Source organism: Lissotriton vulgaris, chromosome 5 (assembly GCF_964263255.1).
Source record: "Lissotriton vulgaris chromosome 5, aLisVul1.2, whole genome shotgun sequence".
Lineage (NCBI taxonomy): Eukaryota > Metazoa > Chordata > Amphibia > Caudata > Salamandridae > Lissotriton > Lissotriton vulgaris.
The window spans coordinates 244,206,243-244,230,262 of NC_141693.1; the positions used below are offsets into that span (position 1 = coordinate 244,206,243).

General features: G+C 47.6%; 1 protein-coding gene across 1 annotated transcript in view; it reads left to right on the forward strand.

Moving 5' to 3' along the window:
* LOC147710591 (CDK5 regulatory subunit-associated protein 2-like) overlaps positions 1 to 24,020 on the forward strand; it is an 883,251-nt gene that overhangs the window by 458,585 nt on the left and 400,646 nt on the right. The window contains exon 23 of the mRNA XM_086921269.1: positions 21,736 to 21,973. Within this exon, the coding sequence (XP_086777395.1) occupies positions 21,736 to 21,973 (238 nt within the window). The remainder of the gene's footprint in view (positions 1 to 21,735; positions 21,974 to 24,020) is intronic.

Genomic DNA, 24,020 nt, shown 5'->3' on the forward strand with positions numbered 1-24,020 from the left:
TTACTTAATTGTAATCCTCTGACGCCATTTTCCTTAAATTCATAAGTGTTAAATGTATCTGATTTGGTGACTTATCTCAGAACACTTAACAGAGCGAAAACTCTTCTCACAATATAAGTAGCAAATGCCTGTTGGACTTTACTTTTGATTTATTTGCTGTGCTTGAATTAAAAGAAGAAATATGCTTCTTTTTTCTTTTTTTTCAACCCTCTTTTTAAACAGTGAGGGAAAAAAACAGTTGCCTTGGACCGTAAGCTGTTCGGAAATTACACAATAAATTGCATTGCCAGTTAGCCTAAGTTTCTTATCAGCTCTGTGAGACAAACACATTATATATGCAATCTCTTTATTCAGGCCTATGGTGTTATAAGTTATTAACTTTGACAATTTTCTTCATGGAATCTTGATTAATATTCATAACCACTGTCTAAAATAGGAAGATTGGTCGCAAGGAAGTGGGGTTGAAAAGCCAAGTGTACCACAGCATCAGTCGCAAAAACCGGAGAGGGGCCATAGTGTCCATCAAGACTAATCTTTTATGGAGACAATGAATAATGGGTAACTACAGCAACATTTATTTTCAGCCACCCTTGACCTAGCAGTACAAGCAAAGACCGAGAGAGAGAGAACGATAGACAGACAGACAAATAGATACAAGTTAAAATATTGACCATAAGCATTTCACAGAGAAACTTAACCTACTTGCATGTCTCCTCCAGGGTCAGACTTAAGACACAAGTGTCTTGTGGATACTTCAACAGACCTCTATGCTTTTTCCCTATAAGTCTCTCTAAAGAGAATTCCTGAGAGAACACCAAAACGTTTTGCATTTTTGAACTAGGGAAAGAAGTCTTCATCCAAGACAATAGGATTCAAACTGTTCCCTGACTGGGCGGAGCTCATATTGGTCACTGATTAGCACAAGGTTTGCCTGTGATGCTTGTGCTCTGGGCAGGGCTCTTTGTCATTTGACTAGTGAGCTTTCAATCATCCGAAGAAGATCTGTAACAGAGGTGAAACTTTACACTGTCATGCACAAAGAAAAGGTCACAGTCAAAGCCTAGGTTCCCCTTCCACTCCAAGCTGCAGGCCTGGTCATGGTTTTGATACTAGACCCATGAAAAATCCACTTCTAGGTTAAAGTCTTCTGACAAGTCAAGAAGTCTTCATCCAAGACAATAGGATTCAAACGGTTCCCTGACTGGGCGGAGCTCATATTGGTCACTGATTAGCACAAGGTTTGCCTGTGATGCTTGTGCTCTGGGCAGGGCTCTTTGTCATTTGACTAGTGAGCTTTCAATCATCCGAAGAAGATCTGTAACAGAGGTGAAACTTTACACTGTCATGCACAAAGAAAAGGTCACAGTCAAAGCCTAGGTTCCCCTTCCACTCCAAGCTGCAGGCCTGGTCATGGTTTTGATACTAGACCCATGAAAAATCCACTTCTAGGTTAAAGTCTTCTGACAAGTCAAAATCATTGGCAAGAAGGCCAAGCAGGACTCCATCCCATTCTGCCACTCAAAATCCAGAAGTACCAACTTCAAAAGAGACACAAGGGTGTCATGATAAATATCGCACTCCCTGATGTCTCGGCAGTCTGACCTTGATCCCTGAATGTCGCAAATTCCTGGCCTGAGGTTGACACCGCAGCAATAACAGCTTTCAGAGAGGCCAAGCTGCAGGTCTCTGGTGTGATTCCGTCTTCCTCTGGCATGCCGTCAGGCCCCACGGAGCTGCAGGGGATTCTCGGCAAGAGTTTCCCCAATGCTATCTGCCCCCGCAGACCGGGTCAAGACGGATGTGCATATGGCTGGGTCTAAACCTGGGTGGCATGGTGAGCAAAAGAATGATGGATTTAACCCAGATCTCTTGACTGGGGTGAATGTTTGATTTGCTCTGCATTCCATCCATCATCTGTGTGTCTTTTGCTTTATCTGCCCCGCAGGGCTTCTATCGATCCCTTGGTATCTGAAAAAGACACATTAGTGATAGATTCCTTACCTTAGAATAATCCCCAGGAGTCAGACTAGATCCGGAGAGTTTTTTGCTTAGCAGTACCCCTGCGTGTCAGTAGGTGGCGTTGGGCGGCTCCTCGTCTGCACTGGCGTCGTAAGCGCCGGCATGACGTCACGGAGACTACTTAGGCGCCACCCATGTGTGCTGACGTCAGTTATTTGTTTTTCCGCACCGAAAGCGCATATCCAGATTGAGCACGTACCTTAGTCAATTTTTGACTAGTTTTGTGGACTTTTGTCTGATTCTCTTGTATCCTGGTGCACGTAGGGATGCCCAGCCTTAAGTCTTGTGGGTCGTGCCACCGTAACATGTTGGTGGCGGACCCCACGATGTCTGCCTCTACTGCCTGGAGACCGACCATGACTGTCGAGCCATGGCCCTGAAGGCCTTGCGGGATCGGCGCCGGAAGTTGCTGGCGGTCCGGCACTCCTCTCACCACCGCTCCGGGTCTAGGCGCCGTTAGCGGGACCGGAGCCGTCGCTCCTCGGGCTCTAAGTCTTCACCTTCAGATTCCGGTAAGCAACGCCATAAAAAGAAGTTGGAGAAACTTGTTCGCTCTCCGACGTCCCCCCATCGCTCCTCGGAGACGAACGAGAGGGACAGGGGCTCTGCCCCTGCGGCTCCTCCGAAGCCTGTGAGTCCTGCGGCCTACCCGCCATACCCGGGTCCGTCGGCAACTCCCGAACAGATGCAAGAGTTTCTTGCTGCCATGGACCGCCCTTTTAGGCCTCATCTCCTGCCGGCGCGCCTGTGGGCCCAGCGGTCCTGTGTCCAGATCCTGTTGGCCTGGCGGTACCGTCTCCGGCGCCAGCCCCGGAGCCACAGGATCCAGCGCCCTCGGCTCCGGCGCCACAAGATGCAGCGCCGTTGGCTCCGGCCCAAGCACCGCAGCTGGCTCCACCACAGGCGCCACACTGGGTGCCGATTATCCCACCCCTGCCCCGGTTCTCTGACCATTTCGTTCCGACCTGGGATCCGCATTGGGATGCGGCTCCGGCTCGGCCGGCTCCCTTTACTCCAGAGCCGTACGAGGACTGGGACGGCTACGATGACCCCCTCGCACGGCAGTGTGACTCCGAGCAGGATTGGGTAACCGACCTTCAAGATGCGGGCGAACTTGATGTGTCTTCTTGATGTACCCTCCCCTCTACCTACCATGGAGGAGGGCGCTTCCTACACTATGGTGTTGCGTCGGGATGCGGAGGCTCTCCATCTCAAACTCCCTACGGTGGCCCTCAAGACCAACCTCCTTACGGAGGTGCTCTACGTCGTCGGAGCCGCCTCTCCCTTTCAATGAGGCCCTTACCGAAGTCCTCTTGGGCACTTGGTTGCGGCCGGCCTCTGGGGCACTGGTGGATAAGAACGTCGCTAGGTATCATCACCTAATGCCTGGTGATCCTGCCTTTTTTTTTTTTTTGTGTAAGTCTTTATTGACATCTGTGCAGTTTACACAGCATTTGCCTACAACCCGGAGGCCGGCTGCTATTTTTTCCGTAATGACATTTACCAAATTTAGTTCCATTCCTGCGAAAAAGTTGCAGTATTAGTAGCAGTTTAATGACATTTATCAGTAACACAGCAGCCTGTGCCAAAAGTTTAAGTGACGCCTTACTTTTTTGGTTTTTATAAACTTAAAGTAACTTGTGACTCGATAGATCAATTGTGAAGTTCACAACCTCGCATTCCACTTTTCATGACTTATATGAGTAATCTCAGTTCGGTACTTCTGTACATTCCGTCGCTCTCGGCCCCTCCTGTTAACTTATTCTCCCGCCATCCCTCCTATTCCGTCTCCTTCCAACCGGTACTCCAGCACTCCAATCCTAATCTATATCATCCTCTTCCTCTGAATCGTCCGTGTCCTCCTCTGACAGTGTTTCACATATATCCCCCCGATAACTATTCCACGGAAGCCATACCTTGTTCCATTTTCGAGGATTAGCTCTTTGTTTATACACAGCCCTCTCTATCACCATGAGCATATCTACATTCCTACACCATTGTGCTCGGGTCGGGACCTCTATCGCCCCCCATTTCTGCGCTATATCTCGCTTGGCAACCATGAAACCTATAACAGCCCATTGTTGTCCCTGGCGTGTCAGATCATTAGGCCCCCATATATTTAGCAGGCACATGCATGGATCTGGTGTGATCGATACCTCTAGTGCTTGTGAAATCGTGCGCAGTACCTGCCTCCAATATTCTGCAATTAGTGGACATTCCCATAGTGTGTGTAATAGTGTCCCTTCCCCACCACATCCTCTGAGGCAATATGGGTGATCCGCCCTATGCATTTTGTGTAATGTGGTCCTTGTATAGTACAGCCGATGTAGTATTTTAAATTGCACAAGTCTAAAGCGCGCTGAGATGCCAGCTTCCTTTGGAGAGGCCATTGCCTCATTCCATTCCGTCTCATCCATCTCCGCTATCTCACTTTCCCATTTTTCCTTCAAGCTTTGTAATGGGTCTTGCAGATTATTTAATAATTTCCGATATGTAAGGGAGGTGGCGCTTGTTTGCATGTAGTCCGTTAACAGACGATCTTCTAGCGGGGATGACTCTGGGACATCCGTACCCGCTTCAATCGTTGTCAGTAGTGCGTGCCTTATTTGGATGTAACGGTAAGTTTCATTGGCTCCCAGGCCGTACTGCTGCTGCAGCTGGTCAAAGGGAATCACTCCATCTCTAGTCCACAGGTCTCCTACCGTGGAGATGCCTATGTTATCCCACTGTTTGAAACCTTTACTGTGTCGTAACTGCCCCAAGGCCTTGGAGTCCCATAGCGGCGTAAGTCTAGTTATAACACCCCCCCCATTTCAGTGTCGCCTGCGCTTTGTGCCATATCGCCACCGTGTGCCTGGTAGGTCCCATGAGTTTCGCCAGAAGTCCCTTATTGTATAACGGGGCCAAGAGATTGTGCGTGTGATCCTGCCTTCTTGACCACTCACCACACGACTGAGAGCCTGGTCATTCAGGCCTCGACGTCGCAGAGTGCCGTTCTCACTGCTCCGCCGGATAAGGACTCTAAGCGGCTGGACCAATATGTGAAGAGGTTGTTCTCCTCGGCCAGTTTGGGGTTGCAGTCGGTAAACACCGCCTGCTTATTGGGCCGTTACCCCAGACTTCCTAACAAGGCATCCTACATTGTATAGCCTGATTATTCAAGCCTTGACAAGCAAGGTTAATCCTGACTACTCTCCAGATTAGAAATCGAAAAGAACTAATGCTTTGAAAAAAGAGAATGTTTTCTTTGGCGAGTTCAACACTCTGATCTGTTAATGCTTTTTATCTTCTGGGAGGGTATTTTGCTGGCCTTTCTGGAGAACCCACGGCATCCCTAGCCCAAACTATACAGTATGAGCGGGACACAGCCAGATACATACTTCAGCCGGTCTGGAGACTACAAACTGAATTTACACAGTTATTGGCACCAGTGTTGTACTTGGGTGGCACGCCTGGATGCCATCAACCAGGTTTTCGGGAGACTTGCAAGCATTCTTAATAGACATGCTATTTGATAGCTCAAGAGATTATTGGAGAAAAGGCTGATTCAGTGCTACAGCGATTCAAGGATAGTTGCGTCAAGGCACAATCCTTGGGGCGGTTTACGGTGGAGACCTGGCTCCATGTTAAGCTTCTGGATTTTTGGGCGATTTGTCTGGCTCTAAAAACTTACTTGCCATCCATCAAAGGGGAGGCTGGTACAGGCCCTTACAGACACCTCAACTACTTGTGGTAATACAACAAGCAGCGTAGAGTGGAGTCCTGGATCTTGTGACCGGTTGTGCTACTCGTCTGGAGGTGGCAGCATGGGCAAAACTTCTTCCTGGTCACCAGCCACCTGAAAGGGTCTATGAATGCCAGAGAAGGCAAACTTAGCAGGTATAATTTGTTGAATCTCGAGTGTCATCTTGGTCCCAAAGTGGTGTAGGGTGCATTCAAGCATTGGGTAACACCCTGGCTGAATCTATTTCCCACCAACAAGAACATGTAGTGTCAACAATTATACATGCTGATGTTGCCTCCATAACACATGTTAGCAGTTGTAGTCTGGCAGGAATGGAGAGAAGGACTTCTGTACACCTTACCATTGATATCTCTCCTGCCTAGAGTTCTGCAGAAAATCAAGAAAGATTGAGCCCAAGTCATGCTTATTGCCCCTCCAAGTAGGCTCTGCTTCGGGAGGAACTCCTGTCTCAGCAACAGGGGTGTGGCCTGCATCAAAGTCTCTACAACCTACACATCCATGTGTGGTGATTGAGCAGCTGCAGCAGAATGCAATTGACTTACCCGCCTAGGTGGTGGATGTAATCCTCGCTGCCAAACACTCTTGCATAAAGTCTATTTAGGGATGTGTTCTGGGACAAATTGTGTGCAAGCTAGACTTTCTGATGTCTATTCATTAGCCCAGCAAGGCCTTGCTAGAGCACAGGGAAAGTTTGTCAGCCCTTTCGGCCTTTCTGAGTTTACCTAACCAACTGTCTTTAAGTTGCCGGTTGTGATACGTTATGTAAAATGTTTGACTCTCATGTCTAACTCTCCCCCACAACGGTTTGCCATGCTTCAATAGAATCTCAACTTTGTCTTCACATTTCTTTTGTGGATGCCCTTATAGTCTATACACAGCTGTGCTTTAAGTTTCCTAATACTGAAGACTGCCCTCCTTATGCTTTTATATCAGCACACCATCTAAATGAAGTGCAGGCACTTTTTAGGCAGTCTGTTGTGCACCTCCTCCTTTCTGGACATACTCATACTGAGCACTAGAGTGACCTTCCTACTGAAGGTTTTGGTCCCTCAAAAAAGAAAGAAAGGCTTTATTGCCTTGATCCTAGTTTGGCCCTGAGGTTTTACATCAACCACAGAAAAAAAACATCATGTAGATAATCGGCTGTTTATCAGTTTCTCTGGGGAAAACAAAGGGATGTTACTTCAGAAAAGGACCCTGTCGAGATTGATCGTTCTGTTTATTAAGTTCTACTAGGCACTGCCCTAGAAGCAGCCTTGTGAAGTTCAGCAGTACCATTCCACCAGGGCCCCTCAAATGGCTTTGGCGAGAAGGGTATCTAGACATCTGCCAGGCTGTCTCATGGGCATCAGTTTAAACCCTAATGAAACATACCTTGACAGTCGGTCCTGAAGGAAGATCACTTTACCTGGTCAGTTCTGCACAATGTGTTGGTTTGTCTGCTCTCCAGACCCTGAAGCTTTTGGAAGCACTGCTATGGTATTTCTTCAAGGGTGTGGCGAAAATCTGAGGTTAGAAGTATCCATCAGAAGAAGTCCCCTATCTTCGTTCTATAACACTCTTTCTGGTGAATACTCTATCTGACCTCCAATTCCTCACTATTTTACCACCTGTTCTGTGGGGTGGCCTCTTTACTGTCTAAAAAGGTTTCAAGTTAGCGATCTGCACACTGTCTCAGAAAATGTGTCCTATGCGCCATGCCTTAGGTGCACGGAAGGAGCAAGATATAAGAAATGAGTACCTGCATGTAGGGGTGGCACTTATTTGCGTCTCCACCGCTGAAACACACTGTACCATGTACCATCATAAGGGAGCATAGCTGAAGAATTGTCTGGATCCAGTCTGACGCCGGCAGATATTCAAGAAGAACGATTAAGGCATTTAGGGTCCAAGCAATTCTATTGTGTTGCAGGTAAAGGACATTGTATTGAAATGATACAAGAATATCATGAGATGTTCATTGATTAGGCGTGTATAAGAATAACGTAATATGAGGACAATTGATATTCTTAATTTCTCTCATTTTTGTATTAAATAAAGCAATCTCACAGTCCTGTGTGTTTAATGCCTGCTTAAGGTCCACAATAACAAACATCCTCCTGAGAGAGAGTCAATTGTTTAGTCAAATGAAGTCATTAGAAAACAACTTTTTTCCCCTCCCAAGTAAGCTATAAAGAAGCGTTTTCCAGGAAGACCAAATTTGCGCATGCTAGTATTATCTGAGTAAATATTTGAGTACGCAGAAGCCAGATATAGATATGACATGAGACATTGTCTTGCCGACTGTTGTTTGTTTTTCAAGATGCCAGTCTCTTGCCTTTGAGAAACATGGCAAGAAAGAAACATAGAAAGAAGGAAAGAAAGAATGAAAGAGGGTAGAAGGATACCTGGGGGAGGCAAGAAAGAAAGGAATAAAGAAAAAGAAAGGGGAAGGAAAGAGGAAGGAAAGAAAGAGGAAGCAAGAAAGAAGAAAAGAAAGAAAATGAGGAAGGCAAGAAAGAAAGAAGGAAAGAAGAAAGCAAGAAAGCAACGAATAAAAGAACAAGCATTTACAATGCAATGGTCTCGGCATTGTTAAAGTTAGAGCTATTGGCATTGCTCATGACATTATTTTTATTTATGTTTTTGATTTTAAAACATAAATAAATAGCATTGTCATTTACAATGCCAATAGCTTAATCGCTCGCAAATGCGAGACCTATTGCATTTGCACCCACACAGAGCCACACACTTTTCAAGTTGGATTGGCGGTGCAGTCACGACCCTTTCGCCACCGGGTCCCCGTAAACTCGGGAGAGAGACCCCCTCCAAGCCTTGGTTTACCTCAGAGCTGAAGGCTGTCAAGCGCGCCTGCAAGGTCTTCGAGAGAGCTTGGCGGGCTAGCAACTACTGTCCTATCGCCAAACAGGCGCTCAGAGCCAAACAGAAAATGTACTACCTAGCCATTGCTTCGGCAAAAAGCAAGCCTTTTGCCACCCGCATCGATCGGGCGAATAACAATGCTAAAGAAATCTTCGCCATTGTGCAGAGTTTTGTCACTCGCGGTGCCCAGGAGGTGGTGGTTCCCCCCTCCGACAATTGGTGCAACACCTTGTCCAAACATTTTAGGGTGAAAATTAGTGATATCCAAGACTCTTTCCCGAAAAACCCTAATCCGACCCTGACCACTCAGCTGAGTGTTCCGGAGAGGAATCCGGGATATTCCTTCTCAGTGTTTTGTCCTATAGACCCCTTGGTCTCTCGTAGAATCCTTGGAGCACTGAAATCGGGCTCCCCGAAGGATCCCTGCGTGGCCAGGTTTCTGGCCGAACTGGCCGACAGATCAACCCGGAAGTCAATATCCTGATTAACCAGTCGCTTCGTGAGGCATGTGTCCCGCTCTCTTGGAAGCAGGCACCTTTACTCCCTTTGCTCAAGAAGCCTACCCTTGATCCGGCGCTTCCGGCCAATTATCAACCTATTTCTCTCCTGCCTAGTTTGGCTAAGGTCTGCGAAAAGGCAGTCACCTCGCAGCTTACCAACTATGTGGAGAAGGCGGGTCTGCTGCACCCGGCACAATCGGGGTTCCGTGCCTCCAATAGCACAGAGTAAGCACTGTTGGAGGTGGCGGAGGCAATTCATGACTGTTTGGATGCCGGCGGGAGAGCAGCTCTGGTGGTGCTGGATCTCTCGGCGGCATTCGACACGGTTCCCCTCGCTCTCCTTCTCGAGCGGCTCACTAACATCGGTATTGCTGGCACTGCTTGGAGTTGGCTCAGATCCTTTCTGGAGGACAGGTCACAACAGGTCTGGCTGCCCCCGTGCGCCTCGGAGCCCACTCCTCTTTCCACTGGCGTCCCGCAGGGTTCCTGCCTTAGCCCCCTTTTGTTCAATATCTACGTGACCCCCCTGGTTTACCTGGCGGAGTCATTGGGGGCCAAGGTGATGGCATATGCGGATGACACGCAGTTACTGTTTACCTGGAAAAGGGGTGAGGACTCGGTCAGCTCTGTGCAGCGGTGTCTCTCGTCAGTGTTTCATTGGCTGTCCAATGCACAGCTTAAGTGCAACGAAGAGAAATCGGAGGTGCTCTTGTTTGGCCGGTTCTCTGCGGACTTTAGAGTCACCCTCTGGCCATCTGAATTTCCGCCCCCCCAGTCAGACAAGGGTCTAGCAAAAAATCTGGGGGTCTGGTTTGAGGAGAACCTCAGTTTCGCGACTCATGTTAAGAAACTCACAGGGACCTGCTTTGGCATCTTAAAAACACTGCGAAAATGTCTCCCTCTCCTGCCAGTCGGTGCCAAAGAGACGGTTGTCCAGGCAATTATTCTTTCCCGGCTCGACTATGCTAATGCTCTCCTGGTGGGATGTCCGGGGTATCTTACCAGTAAGCTGCAGGTAGTCCAAAATGCGTCAGCGAGACTCTTACTTGGGACTTTCTCCCAGGCAGAGTGTGCGGGCTCACCTCCGCCACTTACACTGGCTCCCAGTCGAGTCTCGTCTTAAATTTAAAATGTTGTCCATTGTCCAACGGGCTCTGTATGGGCTGGACCCATGTTACCTTCAGACGCGCTTTGCCTTCTACACGCCACCTAGGCAATTGCGGTCGTCTGATCAATTTCTTATACAGACCCCCCCGGTTCGAACGCCACCGGCTGGGTGGCTGTTCCTTCCCCCGCAAAGCTGGCTTAGCCTGGAATGAGCTCCCTCTTGCCCTCAGGATGGTCTCGGCAGTTTTTGAAAACGCTGCTGTTCTGATGCCTTTTCCTCCTGACGTTCTGATTCTTCAGCTGGTATTGTGGTGGGTTTTTCTTGGTAGCAGCGCCGGGATACTTTGAGTAGCTGTGCGCTCTATAAAACTAGTATAACATAACATAACACAACACATACAAAGCCACCCACACTCACATACAGAGTCACCCACACTGAGCCACCCACACACACACACAGAGCCACCTACACATACACAGAGCCACCCACACACACACACACACACAGCCAAATACACAGAGCCACCCACACACACACAGAGCCACCTACAAAAAAGCTACACACACAGACAGAGCCACACCCACAGAGACCCCCCCACACACACAGAGCCCCCCCCCCACACACACACAGCCCCTCCCACACACACAGAGCCCCCCCCACACACACACACAGCCCCCCCCCACACACACACACACAGAGCCCTCCCCATATACACAGCCCCCCCACAAACACAGCCCCCCCACAAACACAGCCCCCCCACACACACAGCCCCCCACACACAGTCCCCCCCCCACACACACAGTCCCCCCCCACACACACAGCCCCCCCACACACAGCCCCCCCCCACACACAGCCCCCCCCCACACACAGCCCCCCCCCCCACACACCCACAACCCCCCCACACACCCACAACCCCCCCCACACACAGCCACCACACACACACAGCCGCCCCCACACACACACAGCCCCCCCCCACACACAGCCCCCCCACACACACACAGCCCCCACACACACAGAGAGCCCCCCCCCACACACAAAGAGAGCCCCCCCACACACAGAACCACCCACACACACACAGCCACCCACACACACACAGAACCACCCACACAGCCACCTACAAAAAAGCTACACACAGACAGCCCAACACACACAGACAGCCCAACACACACAGACAGCCCAACACACACAGACAGCCCAACACACACAGACAGCCCAACACACACAGACAGCCCAACACACACAGACAGCCCAACACACACAGACAGCCCAACACACACAGACAGCCCAACACACACACAGACAGCCCAACACACACACAGACAGCCCAACACACACAGACAGCCCAACACACACAGACAGCCCAACACACACAGACAGCCCAACACACACAGACAGCCCAACACACACAGACAGCCCAACACACACAGACAGCCCAACACACACACAGACAGCCCAACACACACACAGACAGCCCAACACACACACAGACAGCCCAACACACACACAGACAGCCCAACACACACACAGACAGCCCAACACACACAGACAGCCCAACACACACACAGACAGCCCAACACACACACAGACAGCCCAACACACACAGACAGCCCAACACACGCACAGACAGCCCAACACACGCACAGACAGCCCAACACACGCACAGACAGCCCAACACACGCACAGACAGCCCAACACACACACAGACAGCCCAACACACACACAGACAGCCCAACACACACACAGACAGCCCAACACACACACAGACAGCCCAACACACACACAGACAGCCCTACACACACACAGACAGCCCAACACACACACAGACAGCCCAACACACACACAGACAGCCCAACACACACACAGACAGCCCCAACACACACAGACAGCCCCAACAAACACAGACAGCCCCAACACACACAGACAGCCCCAACACACACAGGCAGCCCCAACACACACAGACAGCCCCAACACACACAGACAGCCCCAACACACACAGACAGCCCCAACACACACAGACAGCCCCAACACACACAGACAGCCCCAACACACACAAACAGCCCCAACACACACACAGACAGCCCAACACACACACAGACAGCCCAACACACACACACAGACAGCCCAACACACACACACAGACAGCCCAACACACACACACAGACAGCCCAACACACACACACAGACAGCCCAACACACACACACAGACAGCCCAACACACACACACAGACAGCCCAACACACACACACAGACAGCCCAACACACACACACAGACAGCCCAACACACACACACAGACAGCCCAACACACACACACAGACAGCCCAACACACACACACACAGACAGCCCAACACACACACACAGACAGCCCAACACACACACACAGACAGCCCAACACACACACACAGACAGCCCAACACACACACACAGACTGTCTCAGCACACACAGACAGCCCCAGCACACACAGACAGCCCCAACACACACAGACAGCCCCAACACACACAGACAGCCCCAACACACACAGACAGCCCCAACACACACAGACAGCCCCAACACACACAGACAGCCCCAACACACACGCAGAGTATAATTCAGAAATAATATCTGTAATTTACGCGGCTCGCAAGCTGTACGTTCTACAACAACATTTATTGCTGTCTTTTATTATTGTTATTATGAGAAAAAAAAGGACCTGGAGATAAAAGTTAAAAACGAACAGCTGTGGCATTAGCCGAAACTATTCTCTTACATACACGCCCTTCCATATAGAAATACAATACTCGCCGGCACAGAAAACAGAATAGACTAGAGCAACACTAGCCACTACTCACATGCTTCAGACGGCTTTCACACATGACACTCGACTCGTGCTGTTGGTATTTTCTAGTCATTGCTTTGACATAGAGCTCTGGCTGGGGAGCAGATGTCTTCGCCTGTGATAGCAATCTTGCAGCAGCTGTTACTTACATGAAGGAAAGGGAGACACACCCTCCTTAGAGGTTGGAGGGGTTCGAGTGGGGAGGGCATTGGGTGGAGTACCGCTGACAGCACCACACTCGCAAGGGACATTCACAACTGTAAAGTAGGCAGAGTTCAATTTACCAATCCAGCACCTGCTTAAGGCCAAACCCAAGAGTGCAGTTTGGGCAGCATCACACAGAACCATGGAATCTCCATGCAGAAACTCTAGGGATTGGAAAGTAATGGGTTGGTGCTGGAACAGAAGCACGCAAGACCATGTCCACAATGGAAGGGTTTGGGGACGAACTCTGTTAACGGGTAGATTTTTGGGAAGGAAACCAAATTATCATTGCTAAAGGTTATTTTTCGTGCAGCTGCTCGGGTGTACTACAAAGCAGGCAGAAATGAAACAACGTACATGAAAAGGATGACTTCCACATGAATCGCCAAAAACTGAAGTATACCATATTTATTTGAAAATTGGTGTCAAAGAGTTGGAGACGTGTCAAAAAATAAGTAATTTACATAAATAGCTATTGCACACCTGGGCTGATGTGTGAACGGCAGACAGCTGTTTTACATAAATAGCTATTGTACACCTGGCCAGATGTGTGACCTGCAGACAGCTGTAGCGTAAGGCAAAAATGTTTGGTGGATAAATAGGAAAAATAACAAGCACAACTAACGAGGGGGCAGGACAGCAAGCACAAGGAACGAGGGGGCAGGACAGCAAGCACAAGCAACGAGGGGGCAGGACAGCAAGCACAAGCAACGAGGGGGCAGGACAGCAAGCACAACCAACGAGGGGGCAGGACAGCAAGCACAACCAACGAGGGAGGGGGTCAGGACAGCAAGCACAACCAACGAGGGGGGGGGGGTCAGGAGAGCAAGCATAACCAACGAGGGGAGGGGTCGGGACAGCAAGCACAAGCAACGAGGGGTCAGGACAGCAAGCACAAGCAACGAGGGGTCAGGACAGCAAGCACAAGCAACGAGGGGTCAGGACAGCAAGCACAAGCAACAAGGGGGCAGGACAGCAAGCACAAGCAACAAGTCGGGCATGAGAGCAAGCACAAGCAACAAGTGGGGCATGAGAACAAGCACAAGCAACGAGGGGGGGGTCAGGAGAGCAGACACAACCAACGAGGGGGGGGGGGATCAGGAGAGCAAGCACAACCAACGAGGTGGGGTCAGGAGAGCAAGCACAACCAACGAGGGGGCAGGACAGCAAGCACAACCAACGAGGGGGGGCAGGACAGCAAGCACAAACAACGAGGGGGGCAGGAGAGCAAGCACAACCAACGAGGGGAGAGGAGAGCAAGCACAACCAACGAGGGGGGGCAGGAGAGCAAGCATAACCAACGAGGGGGGGCAGGCGAGCAAGCACAAGCAACGAGGGGGCAGGACAGCAACCACAAGCAACGAGGGGGCAGTACAGCAAGCACAAGCAACGAGGGGGCAGGGGCAGGAGAGCAAGCACAACCAACGAGTGGGGGGGGTCAGGAGAGCAAGCACAACCAAATAGGGGGGTCAGGAGAGCAAGCACAACAAACGAGGGGGGTAGGAGAGCAAGCACAAGCAGCAAGGGGGCAGGGGAGCAAGCTCAAGCAACGAGGGGGCAGGGGAGCAAGCACAAGCAACGAGGGGGCAGGGGAGCAAGCACAAGCAACGAGGGGGCAGGGGAGCAAGCACAAGCAACGAGGGGCCAGGGGAGCAAGCACAAGCAACGAGGGGCCAGGGGAGCAAGCACAAGCTCGAGGGGCCTGTGGAGCAAGCACAAGCAACGAGGGGGCAGGGGAGCAAGCACAAAGAACGAGGGGCCAAGGGGGGGAAGCACAACGAACGAGGGGCCAGGGGAGCAAGCACAAAGAACGAGGGGCCAAGGGGGGGAAGCACAAGCGACGAGGGGCCAGGGGAGCAAGAACAAGCGACGAGGGGCCTGGGGAGCAAGCACAAGGAACGAGGGGGCAGGGGAGCAAGCACAACGAACGAGGGGCCAGGGGAGTAAGCACAAGCAACGAGGGGCCAGGGGAGCAAGCACAACGAACGAGGGGCCCGTGGAGCAAGCACAAGCAACGAGGGGGCAGGGGAGCAAGCACAACGAACGAGGGGGCAGTGGAGCAAGAACAGACAAGGGGCAAGAACACGGGCACAATCAGGGAAGAGAGGCAGGAAAAGCGAGCACTCCCGGAGGACTCAGCAGCTTGTCGACTTCTTCCTGCGGCAGTCGGGCAGAAATGGCTTCAGGAAAGCGCCGCCATTATCGCATTCGGGGGCGTGGTTTTCTTTCTCTGCTCTTCCCATAGGCTGGAATGTAAAATTCTAGCCAATGGGAAGAGAAGAGGAAGAAAACAGAGAGAATGTAAAAAACACCCCCCCGAATCCGGGCTTGTCGGAGTGACGCCCCTCTCCTCTAATGGCTGGCCTCCATTTAGCAAGCCAGCCAATGGAGAAAAGGGGCGGATTCAAGCCCCCATACTTGTAAACATTAAATCTCGGCTGCGCGACACTGCTGCGCAGTGTGCGCTAGGCCGCAACCTAAAAAGGAAATAAGGAAAGAAAAAGGGAAGAAGGAATGACAAAGGAAAGAAAGAGGGAAGAAAATGGCAAGAATGAGTAAAGAAAGAAGGAATGACAGACAAGCAGTTGCAATGAGCGAGCACTCTCAAGAGCTTATATTCAGAGTTCATTTGAGCTGCTGGTATGGTATGAAAAAGCACCCAGATAATCAAAAGCCACTTCAAATGGAAATAACAACAGAATTGGCAGGAGAGAGGAGCTGATAATCCTAGAATGTGCTTTGTGCGCACATCTGGTAGAAAGCATCCTGCTATCACATTAGGCTCTACAAACAAAGGCAACATTAATGTAATAATGAAATTAAAACAAAAAACACGGATACTGATACTGGTACTGGAGGGAACTGCCTTGTATGTGGATGTGCTCCTTGTTAAAGAGCTAAATGTGGCCATTCGAAATGAATTTAGCCGGTGACTAAAGTAGGCTGACCCGCTGCCCCATGCTGTATGCTATGGGTGAAAGAGGAGATGAATGAGGAGAGGTGGCTGAAAGCCTCTTTAAGTAAGCATATTATACATATAATTTAGTAAAATGATAAGGTCTTGGCGCATGCCAGGCCTAAAAAGGGGTTAGGCCAAAACATCAAGCTATCTTTAGAAAATCTATGTCCTTGTGCAATATTTTGCTTCCTTGTCATATGTCAAAAGACATGACCCTGAAAAACTGGAAACAGCTAAAAGAAATAAACTAGAATCTGCCACTGTATGCACTGCAAATTATGCAAAAATCTCATACATTTAAACAGTACTCCAGTCCGCTTATGGTTAATGAAAAGGGAAAATAACATATACAACACTTGTACTAGCAACTTTACAATATATATTGTGTTCTTGTTAGGAACTCCACATTGTAGAATGTAGAATTTATTTTGCTGGATGAGGTAAAAAAAATACTTTTGCAAGTGGTCAGTAGTAAGTTCGAAGTTTCCTTAGTAAGAGCTTTTTTTGCTTCCCTGATAACTTCGGCACCATTTGACGAATCTTCAAGAAGCTTTCTAGAAAAAAAAGATCATCCACCTCTGCTACTTTCTAGAAAGTTTCACACCGATCCATCAAGAGGAGGCCAAGAAAAAGGGGCAGGGTACCATTTCTCATATTACTTCCCATAGGACATTTTGGGAAGCAGTACAGAAAAAATGCCTGACTGGAATAACACCAAATTTGGCAGACGGTAGGTTGAGGCGTGAAGCTAAAGCCGGTTTAAAAAGAAATTGGTAACAAAGAGCAAACCGTCTGTTCACAATAGACAATCCACCAGTGGATGTGTCAACACTTCCCCTTAATAAATAGTTCTAATGGAGTGCTGTTGACAAATTCTATGTTGCAAGGTCATTTATAAAATGTGGATGTTTATTTCCAGAACTTCACTAAAGATTTTGAGACATTGGTGATTGTTGGGTAATGTAAAATATAGGGGTCTCCCACATAGAGGTGGTTTGTCTCTCACTGGTGTAGTCCGTTAGGCATTCAAATAAGTGTCTTTACTGTGTCAAATGTATACCTATAAACATCTTCACTTATAATTTCTAGTCCTGCAGAGTATTTGAGTGGCTAATACCTTTAAGATGAATAAAAATGTCCACACTTGTAGTGTGTTGAATTATTTCGAGGCCAAAACCCTATATGATGGTGTCACAATTATTCTTTGATGTTATCAATAATGTCATCAGTGAAGTCGATTAGGATATCATCAGTGTTGTCATCAATGTTATTTAACATGTCATGAGAGATGTAATATGTTATGTCATAAGCTGTGCATGGCAAGTTCTAGTTTGCTCAGTAAACTAGTACTCATGATTTTCAGTGTGATGTTTGGTTTTAAAACCATAGTTTTGTATTGTTACAGGGTCGAAATATAAGGTAATTTTAACCTTTGTTTTTCTCAATTTTTTTTAAAGTACAGAAAGATAATATAACCAAACCTAGCCATATCTTCACTTTAACCTTTGTTTTTCCATGAATTTCTAGGGTTTTTAAATCATATTCAACAATCTCCATCACTTACCATAACTTTTGGTCATGCAAAGTAAGGGGATTGGGCTAAGAACCTGGCCTGTGTCTAGGTCCTGCACCCAACTCCCACAGGCAGTCAACACCCAACTGCCCACCTCCTTTGGCGGTACATGGCATGGGGTTGGCAAGAGATCCTGGTCTGCAGCCAGGCCCTGCTCCCAGTCTCCTGTGAGCAACCAGTCACGTAGGTCCTTTGATCTTGCTCATATGCCCAATCGCCCACGGTTGCACACCTACCCAATATTTCATTTTTTTCTCTGAGGTACTTCCTCAGTGCCGCGGCACAAGCGTCATTACAAGGTACCACAGGAAAGTGCATGCCTCACAGTTGCACGGTACTCCCACGGGACCTCCCAAGTGGCCTTGCTGCATCCCGCCGCAGGATGTGCAGCATAACAAATATATATATATTGCCCCCTCTCCCATTCAAAGATTTCCAGTTGGTCAGGGTACTCCTACAGTGCCCCTTTATCTCTTATTTTCTTATCAAAATTCAGGATAAGGGACCGAGTCCCCAAGCCCTAAAATTACAGCTGCATCAATTCTTATGATTTTGCGGCCAGCCAACCAGATTGCTAGATTCTGTTAGACTGTACTGAGTGGGCTGACAGAAAAAAAGCCCTCTCGGCCAATCACAGTGCTCTGTTTTTTATATTTGCGGTACTGTGGGAGTATCCCTGCTTCCGCAGGACCAACTATCCAGATATCACTATATTTTTAAGCTTATTTTGTCTGAGTGAATGTAGGAAGTGCGTTCTTTATGTGATATACCAGTAATTGGTAATATTGGTTACAGAGTTCAGAAATTTCCCCAGAGATGTACAGGGCCCTTTGTAAACCCAAAGTGCTCTATTTGTTGTATTGTGGTCGAGCAGCCGTAGACCTAAAACAGAAGAGTGTAAGGCATTTGTTATACTCACAGTAACCAATAAATGACACTTTACTCACAAAGGAGATAGACACCAATTAAAAAAAATATATACTTCTTTCTAGATTTATTTTAAGACCAAGAGGTATGTTCAACTGTAAGGACAATTTTCAGTAAACATACTCTTCACTTTAAAAAGTGGACACTTAGTGCAATTTTTCATTTCAGCAATATTTACCTATGGGAGGAAAAGAAAAATACAGTTTTGAAGGTAAGTACATGACTTACAAATCCAGTCTTCAGGTTCTGTGGTCAACACCAGGCAAGACCCAAGTTAGCAACAAGACTGCACCACCAGCAGCACAGGGGCGGCCGGGTGCAGAGGCCCCATTCGGAGTCGAGTTCCTTATGTTAACCAATAGAGACTGGGGGTGATAGAAGATGCACTGTTCACGGGTAACAAAAGCAGTGTCAGGGTTCAATCTCCAGAGGTTAAGTTAAGCAAGGGGGGCCAATGCTGCACCAAACTTACACCCTCAGAAGCAGAGTGCCAACACAGACTTGGGTGCCTAATGCAAATTAATGGTGGAGATCGGTTTTGAAGAAAGGCTGCAGGCTGTAGCCAGGAGGCTGGAAGAAGAAAACCCACAGCTGCTCAGGTAAGTTTTGATTATAGGGGACATAGGGACACCGTTGGTCAAGCTCTCCAAGGCCCAGGGACTTTGGGTGCAGGGGTGTCCTTTTGCATTGGGAAAGGCTACTCAGGCAGGTTGCGGGGTGTTGTCGCACAGAGGCTACAGGCGTTGATGTCAACCCATGATGGACTCTCGCTCAGAATCACTGGAGAACCTTTACATGACCGTTGGGCTACTTGGACTCGGGCTGTGGGCATCGGGTGCAGAGGTGGCTCCAGTATGTGATTTTGAGGTTGAGGCAGCAGGCAGGCCGGCAGGGCTGGTGCCAAGTCAGTCACTGGTCCTTTTTCCTTGCTTTGTGGCTCTTCGGTCTCAGGTCTTGTAGGTCGTCAGGAATCTGATTTCAGGGTCTAGGGGTGTCACCTAAATACTAGATTTACAGGCGTTACAGGGGAGTGACTGGTAAGGACCAATAAGATCTTTACCTGGGGTGTCTACATCCTCTATTATGCCACCTTCCTGTGGGAGAGGGGCGTATAGTCCTAGCCCTGATTGGATAAATTCCACCATCTTCAAGATGGTGGGCACTGAAAAATGTGCTTAACTTCTCCTCCAGCACCTGAGAGGTGGAGTTGGCGATGGGGGGCACACCTCTTATTCTCACTTCGTTTTCCTGTCTGTACTGCCTCCAAAAGTTGTGGTTTGAACTGGAGGGGGCTGCAATCTGCTGCTTTACAGCTTTGCTGCATTACAAAGGCAGAAAGGCCTTTGAAGGTTCCCTCTCGAGCTCTCTGCCTGCCCGGGGGAGGAGGTGTGACTCCTCTGCCCAGGAGGTTTGTTTCTGGTCTCAGAGAGAAAGGGCTTCCGACTCAGGGGTCCAGAAACTAGTCTGGGGTGCCAGGCTGCCAAAAGCCAGGGTTGGTATGTTTTCAGGGGGCACCACTGAGGTGCCCTCTGGGTACATGTTTTAATACTTCCAACCCTAGCATCAATGTTGGCTTATTAAGAGGAGTTGTTTGGTACCAAACACTTGTGGTTTCAGTGAAGCCATCATGGTGCTCAAGTTATCGTGTTTCCAGCCCATGTACTCTCTATGGCTTCCCTGGCACTTCCAATATGAAGAATATACTTAAATATTGTAGGGGCATTTAGGCTCATGCAGATTTCCCCTCACCTGAGATATGGTGCACCTTGCCTTAGGACTTGTAAGGACTTCTAGAGGGATGACTTAAACATACCTAGGTAGTGCTGCTTTGACATGGCACACAGGCACTGTGCCATGTCAACTTTGTTGTTCTTGTCTGGACCAAAGCATGCAGGCTACAGTGCCGGTTGCATGGCCCTGATGAGTGGCCCCTAGGGGACCCTCTTCCATCCCAATGCTCTATTTTCCAGGGTTACCATTTACTAGGGGCTTACAGGGGGGGGTCTAAGTTTGCCAATCGTGATACAGTTTTATGGAAGGAGCTCTGGCACAGGTGACCTGGTTGGCAGAGTCCCTGTTCACTGTCAATTGAAACCGCATAATTTTCCAGGCAAAAAGTGGGGGGCTAGCCATGTCAAAAGAGGCACTTCCTCAGTAAATGTCTAGCATTCTGCCAAATTTGGTGGAATTCTGCAGAAGCCATCTTTTCTGTATAACTTCCTAAAATTCCTATGGCAATTTGCATGGGGAACCCTGTTTTGGGACCACTCCCCACTTTTTCTTTGCCCCTGCTTGGCTGGTCACCCCAAACCTTTCCACGAAGAAGCAAAGGTGGATAAACATTTGTTCTGGAAAGTTTTGTGAATATTCCTCAAACTGGGCCAAAGTTATTAACATGAACTTAGCTTATGTTTAAAAAAAATAAAAAATTCACTGGAAAAAATAGGTTTCATTGACCTTATAGTTAGGCGTTGAAATAAGATAAAAACTCTGTTTAAAATTCAAACAAAACTTTGGATTTCACCAGCTAGTGTTTAGTGAGCAAACTACAATGCTAGGCTTGATACTTAATTTATATAGTTAAGAATGTCAAATGTTTATAAACAGTCGCCTTTTTCTTTGCTAAAAAGCTAATTCTAGCTCTAAAAGGGAAGGATGATTGTAGCAGTTCTCTGCTGATACAGCTTATAATGGGAACAGACTGGAATGAGAATGTAAAAGTGTTTAACTTTTTGTGAATGAGTTGTGGATTATACTATAATAGCTAAGTATTTCCCATACTAAACCGGTATCTCTAATATGGATTATTATACCACTGCATGTCATTAAAGCAGTGAAAAATAGGACAGTATCACCCAAATGTTATGGTCTAGCTTTAAAACAACACAAAATCATGTTTTCAGTAAAGAAAGGCATAGTTGATGTGTTCCTCTTTAAATATGAAGGATTTGTGAGTTTGATTACGAGTCACAAAAGTACTGAGTAACCCAAGTCGTCATAATGATTTCTTTTATACATTTCAGAGTTATAAAAAATCTCGTTTGCCAGTTCCTTTGAAACCTTCCCTAAATTCAGTAAGTCAGAGCACAACTACTGCCTCAAAAAAGAAGCAGACTGAACAAACGCAGAGGTCTGAATCTATTAAAGGACGTACACTTTATGAAATGCGAAAGATGGAAGGAGAAGAAAAGAAAAATGGGTCTGAAAGTGTACTTGACAACGTGCAAAGACTAACAATAAATGAAAATGTTATGCTGGACGGTAAGGGAATTCTTCCAACAGTCGAGCGGCAAGGCTTAATTAAGCATGATGATTGTGGTGTTTTAGGTGGTGGATGATTGCAGATGCAGCCCCAACATCCCACTTAAAGCCTCTGTAATACAGTTAGTTATTTTATGTTACTGTTTATTTGTGATACAACACACTCCGCTTTTACCCGGTTTCCTCCAACCAAAGATCTGTTTAGTCAGGTAACGGCCAATCTCAGATCATGTCCTACCACCCATCTCTTCCATCACAATGTTTGTGTAATTCTATTTATACTTTCTGGTCTTCTAAATCCCTATTTCATAAAGTTAAATGAGATTATCAGCCTCATCCTTTCTAGGTCTGGCTAAGGATGAATTGTTTTGTGCTTTAGCTTGTGTCGCCAGCACCAAAAACATACACCGAGAAGGCCTTTGAGTTCTGCCCCTTTATGACATTGCTTGCAAAAAGTATCATTCGCATCTTTGATTAGGGTAGAGAGGATATGTCCGAGTAAAAAGTTGTGCTTGTTGCACTACAATTAACCATGAAGTGAAGGCATCAGTCCCTGAAATATAGCACATTTGTACTCCCAAATGTGTTTCCACACTCCTACTGCTGTTGCAGTAGGGAGAGATTTTGCACCTGAATGTTATATTGTACATTATTGCGCAGGCAAGTAAGTTTAATCATACCCCACATTTTCTCTGTGTGCTAGCCTTTACATCTATGTGTTTTTTGTAAACAGATGTGAATCTTTGCACCTAAATGTGTCTCCGCATTCCTCTTGAATTTGCTCCAAGGTTACTTTTTCCCCTCTGTGATTTTGCATTTATACATGTCTACATACTCCTGATGTTGCATCAATGGTGATATTTCACCTAAGATTTGTTTTGCACCTAAATGTTATTTTTGCATTGAGTGCTTCATGCTTCTGTTAATGTAGCAACAAGGAAGCATTTGCATCTTAATGTAGTTTTGCACCTGAATGTACCACAGGGCTGTTAACTTTGGGCAAATGTTGATTTTTGCCCCTTTAATGTGACTTTTGAACATACATGTTAATGCACCTGCAATGTGAAACTTGCTCCTAAATTTTTTTTGCACCTAAACGCTCTGCCAAACTTCTATAGATGTTGCACCAAATGTGATTTTGCACCTAAATGTGTTTTAGTCCTAAATATGATTTGCATTCCTTGAAGTATTTCCACATATCTGTTGATGTTAACCCAAGGGTGTATATGCTACTGAATGTGAACATACTTCTAAGGTTGTTAGCACAATGCTGCTTACTTTGAGCTTAGGGTGATTTTAACCAGTAAATGTGATTTGCGCCACTTCTTGTGCTCCTAAATATTGACCCCACTCACGATGAGAGGTATGGTAGTAGTGTACCTCATCATGCCTTCAACCATATGTGATTTTCTACTTTTGCACCTACTCTGACATCTTATTACATTTCTATCCATATCCATATCCACATCCATACTAATATAATAAAGAGAGAGCCGAAACCTTTGAGGCGGGTAATCTCAGGAACCACAGCTCCAATCACAACACCCAATACAGCGTTGGAAAGGGCAGTTGCAGCAGAAGGACATAGGCTATGCAGACGCCCATCATATACATTTAAAAGGTAAAAGAACCGTGCCAGCAAAATAGTCCCTTGTGGGTGTGTCTGCGTTGTGCTGTGGGCGTGTGCTGGGGCGTGACAAGCACTGGGGGCGTGTGGTACGTTCCGCCCTTCATGCCATGTCTCATATTGTGTGCTAATCCCACCCTGCTCCCTTTAAATACCCTTGCACCCCATAATCATAACCCACCCTTACTCCTTAAAATACCCCAACACCCTTAAACAACCCATCTTAACCCTATAAATATACCCTGTACCCCAAAACCCAAACCTATCCCTAAACCCTAAAAATACCACTGTACCCCAAAACCCAAACCTAGCCCTGAACCCTATAAATACCCCTGTACCTCAAAACCCAAACCTACCCCTGAACCCTAAATATACCCCTGTACCCCAAAACCCAAACCTAGCCCTGAACCCTAAAAATAC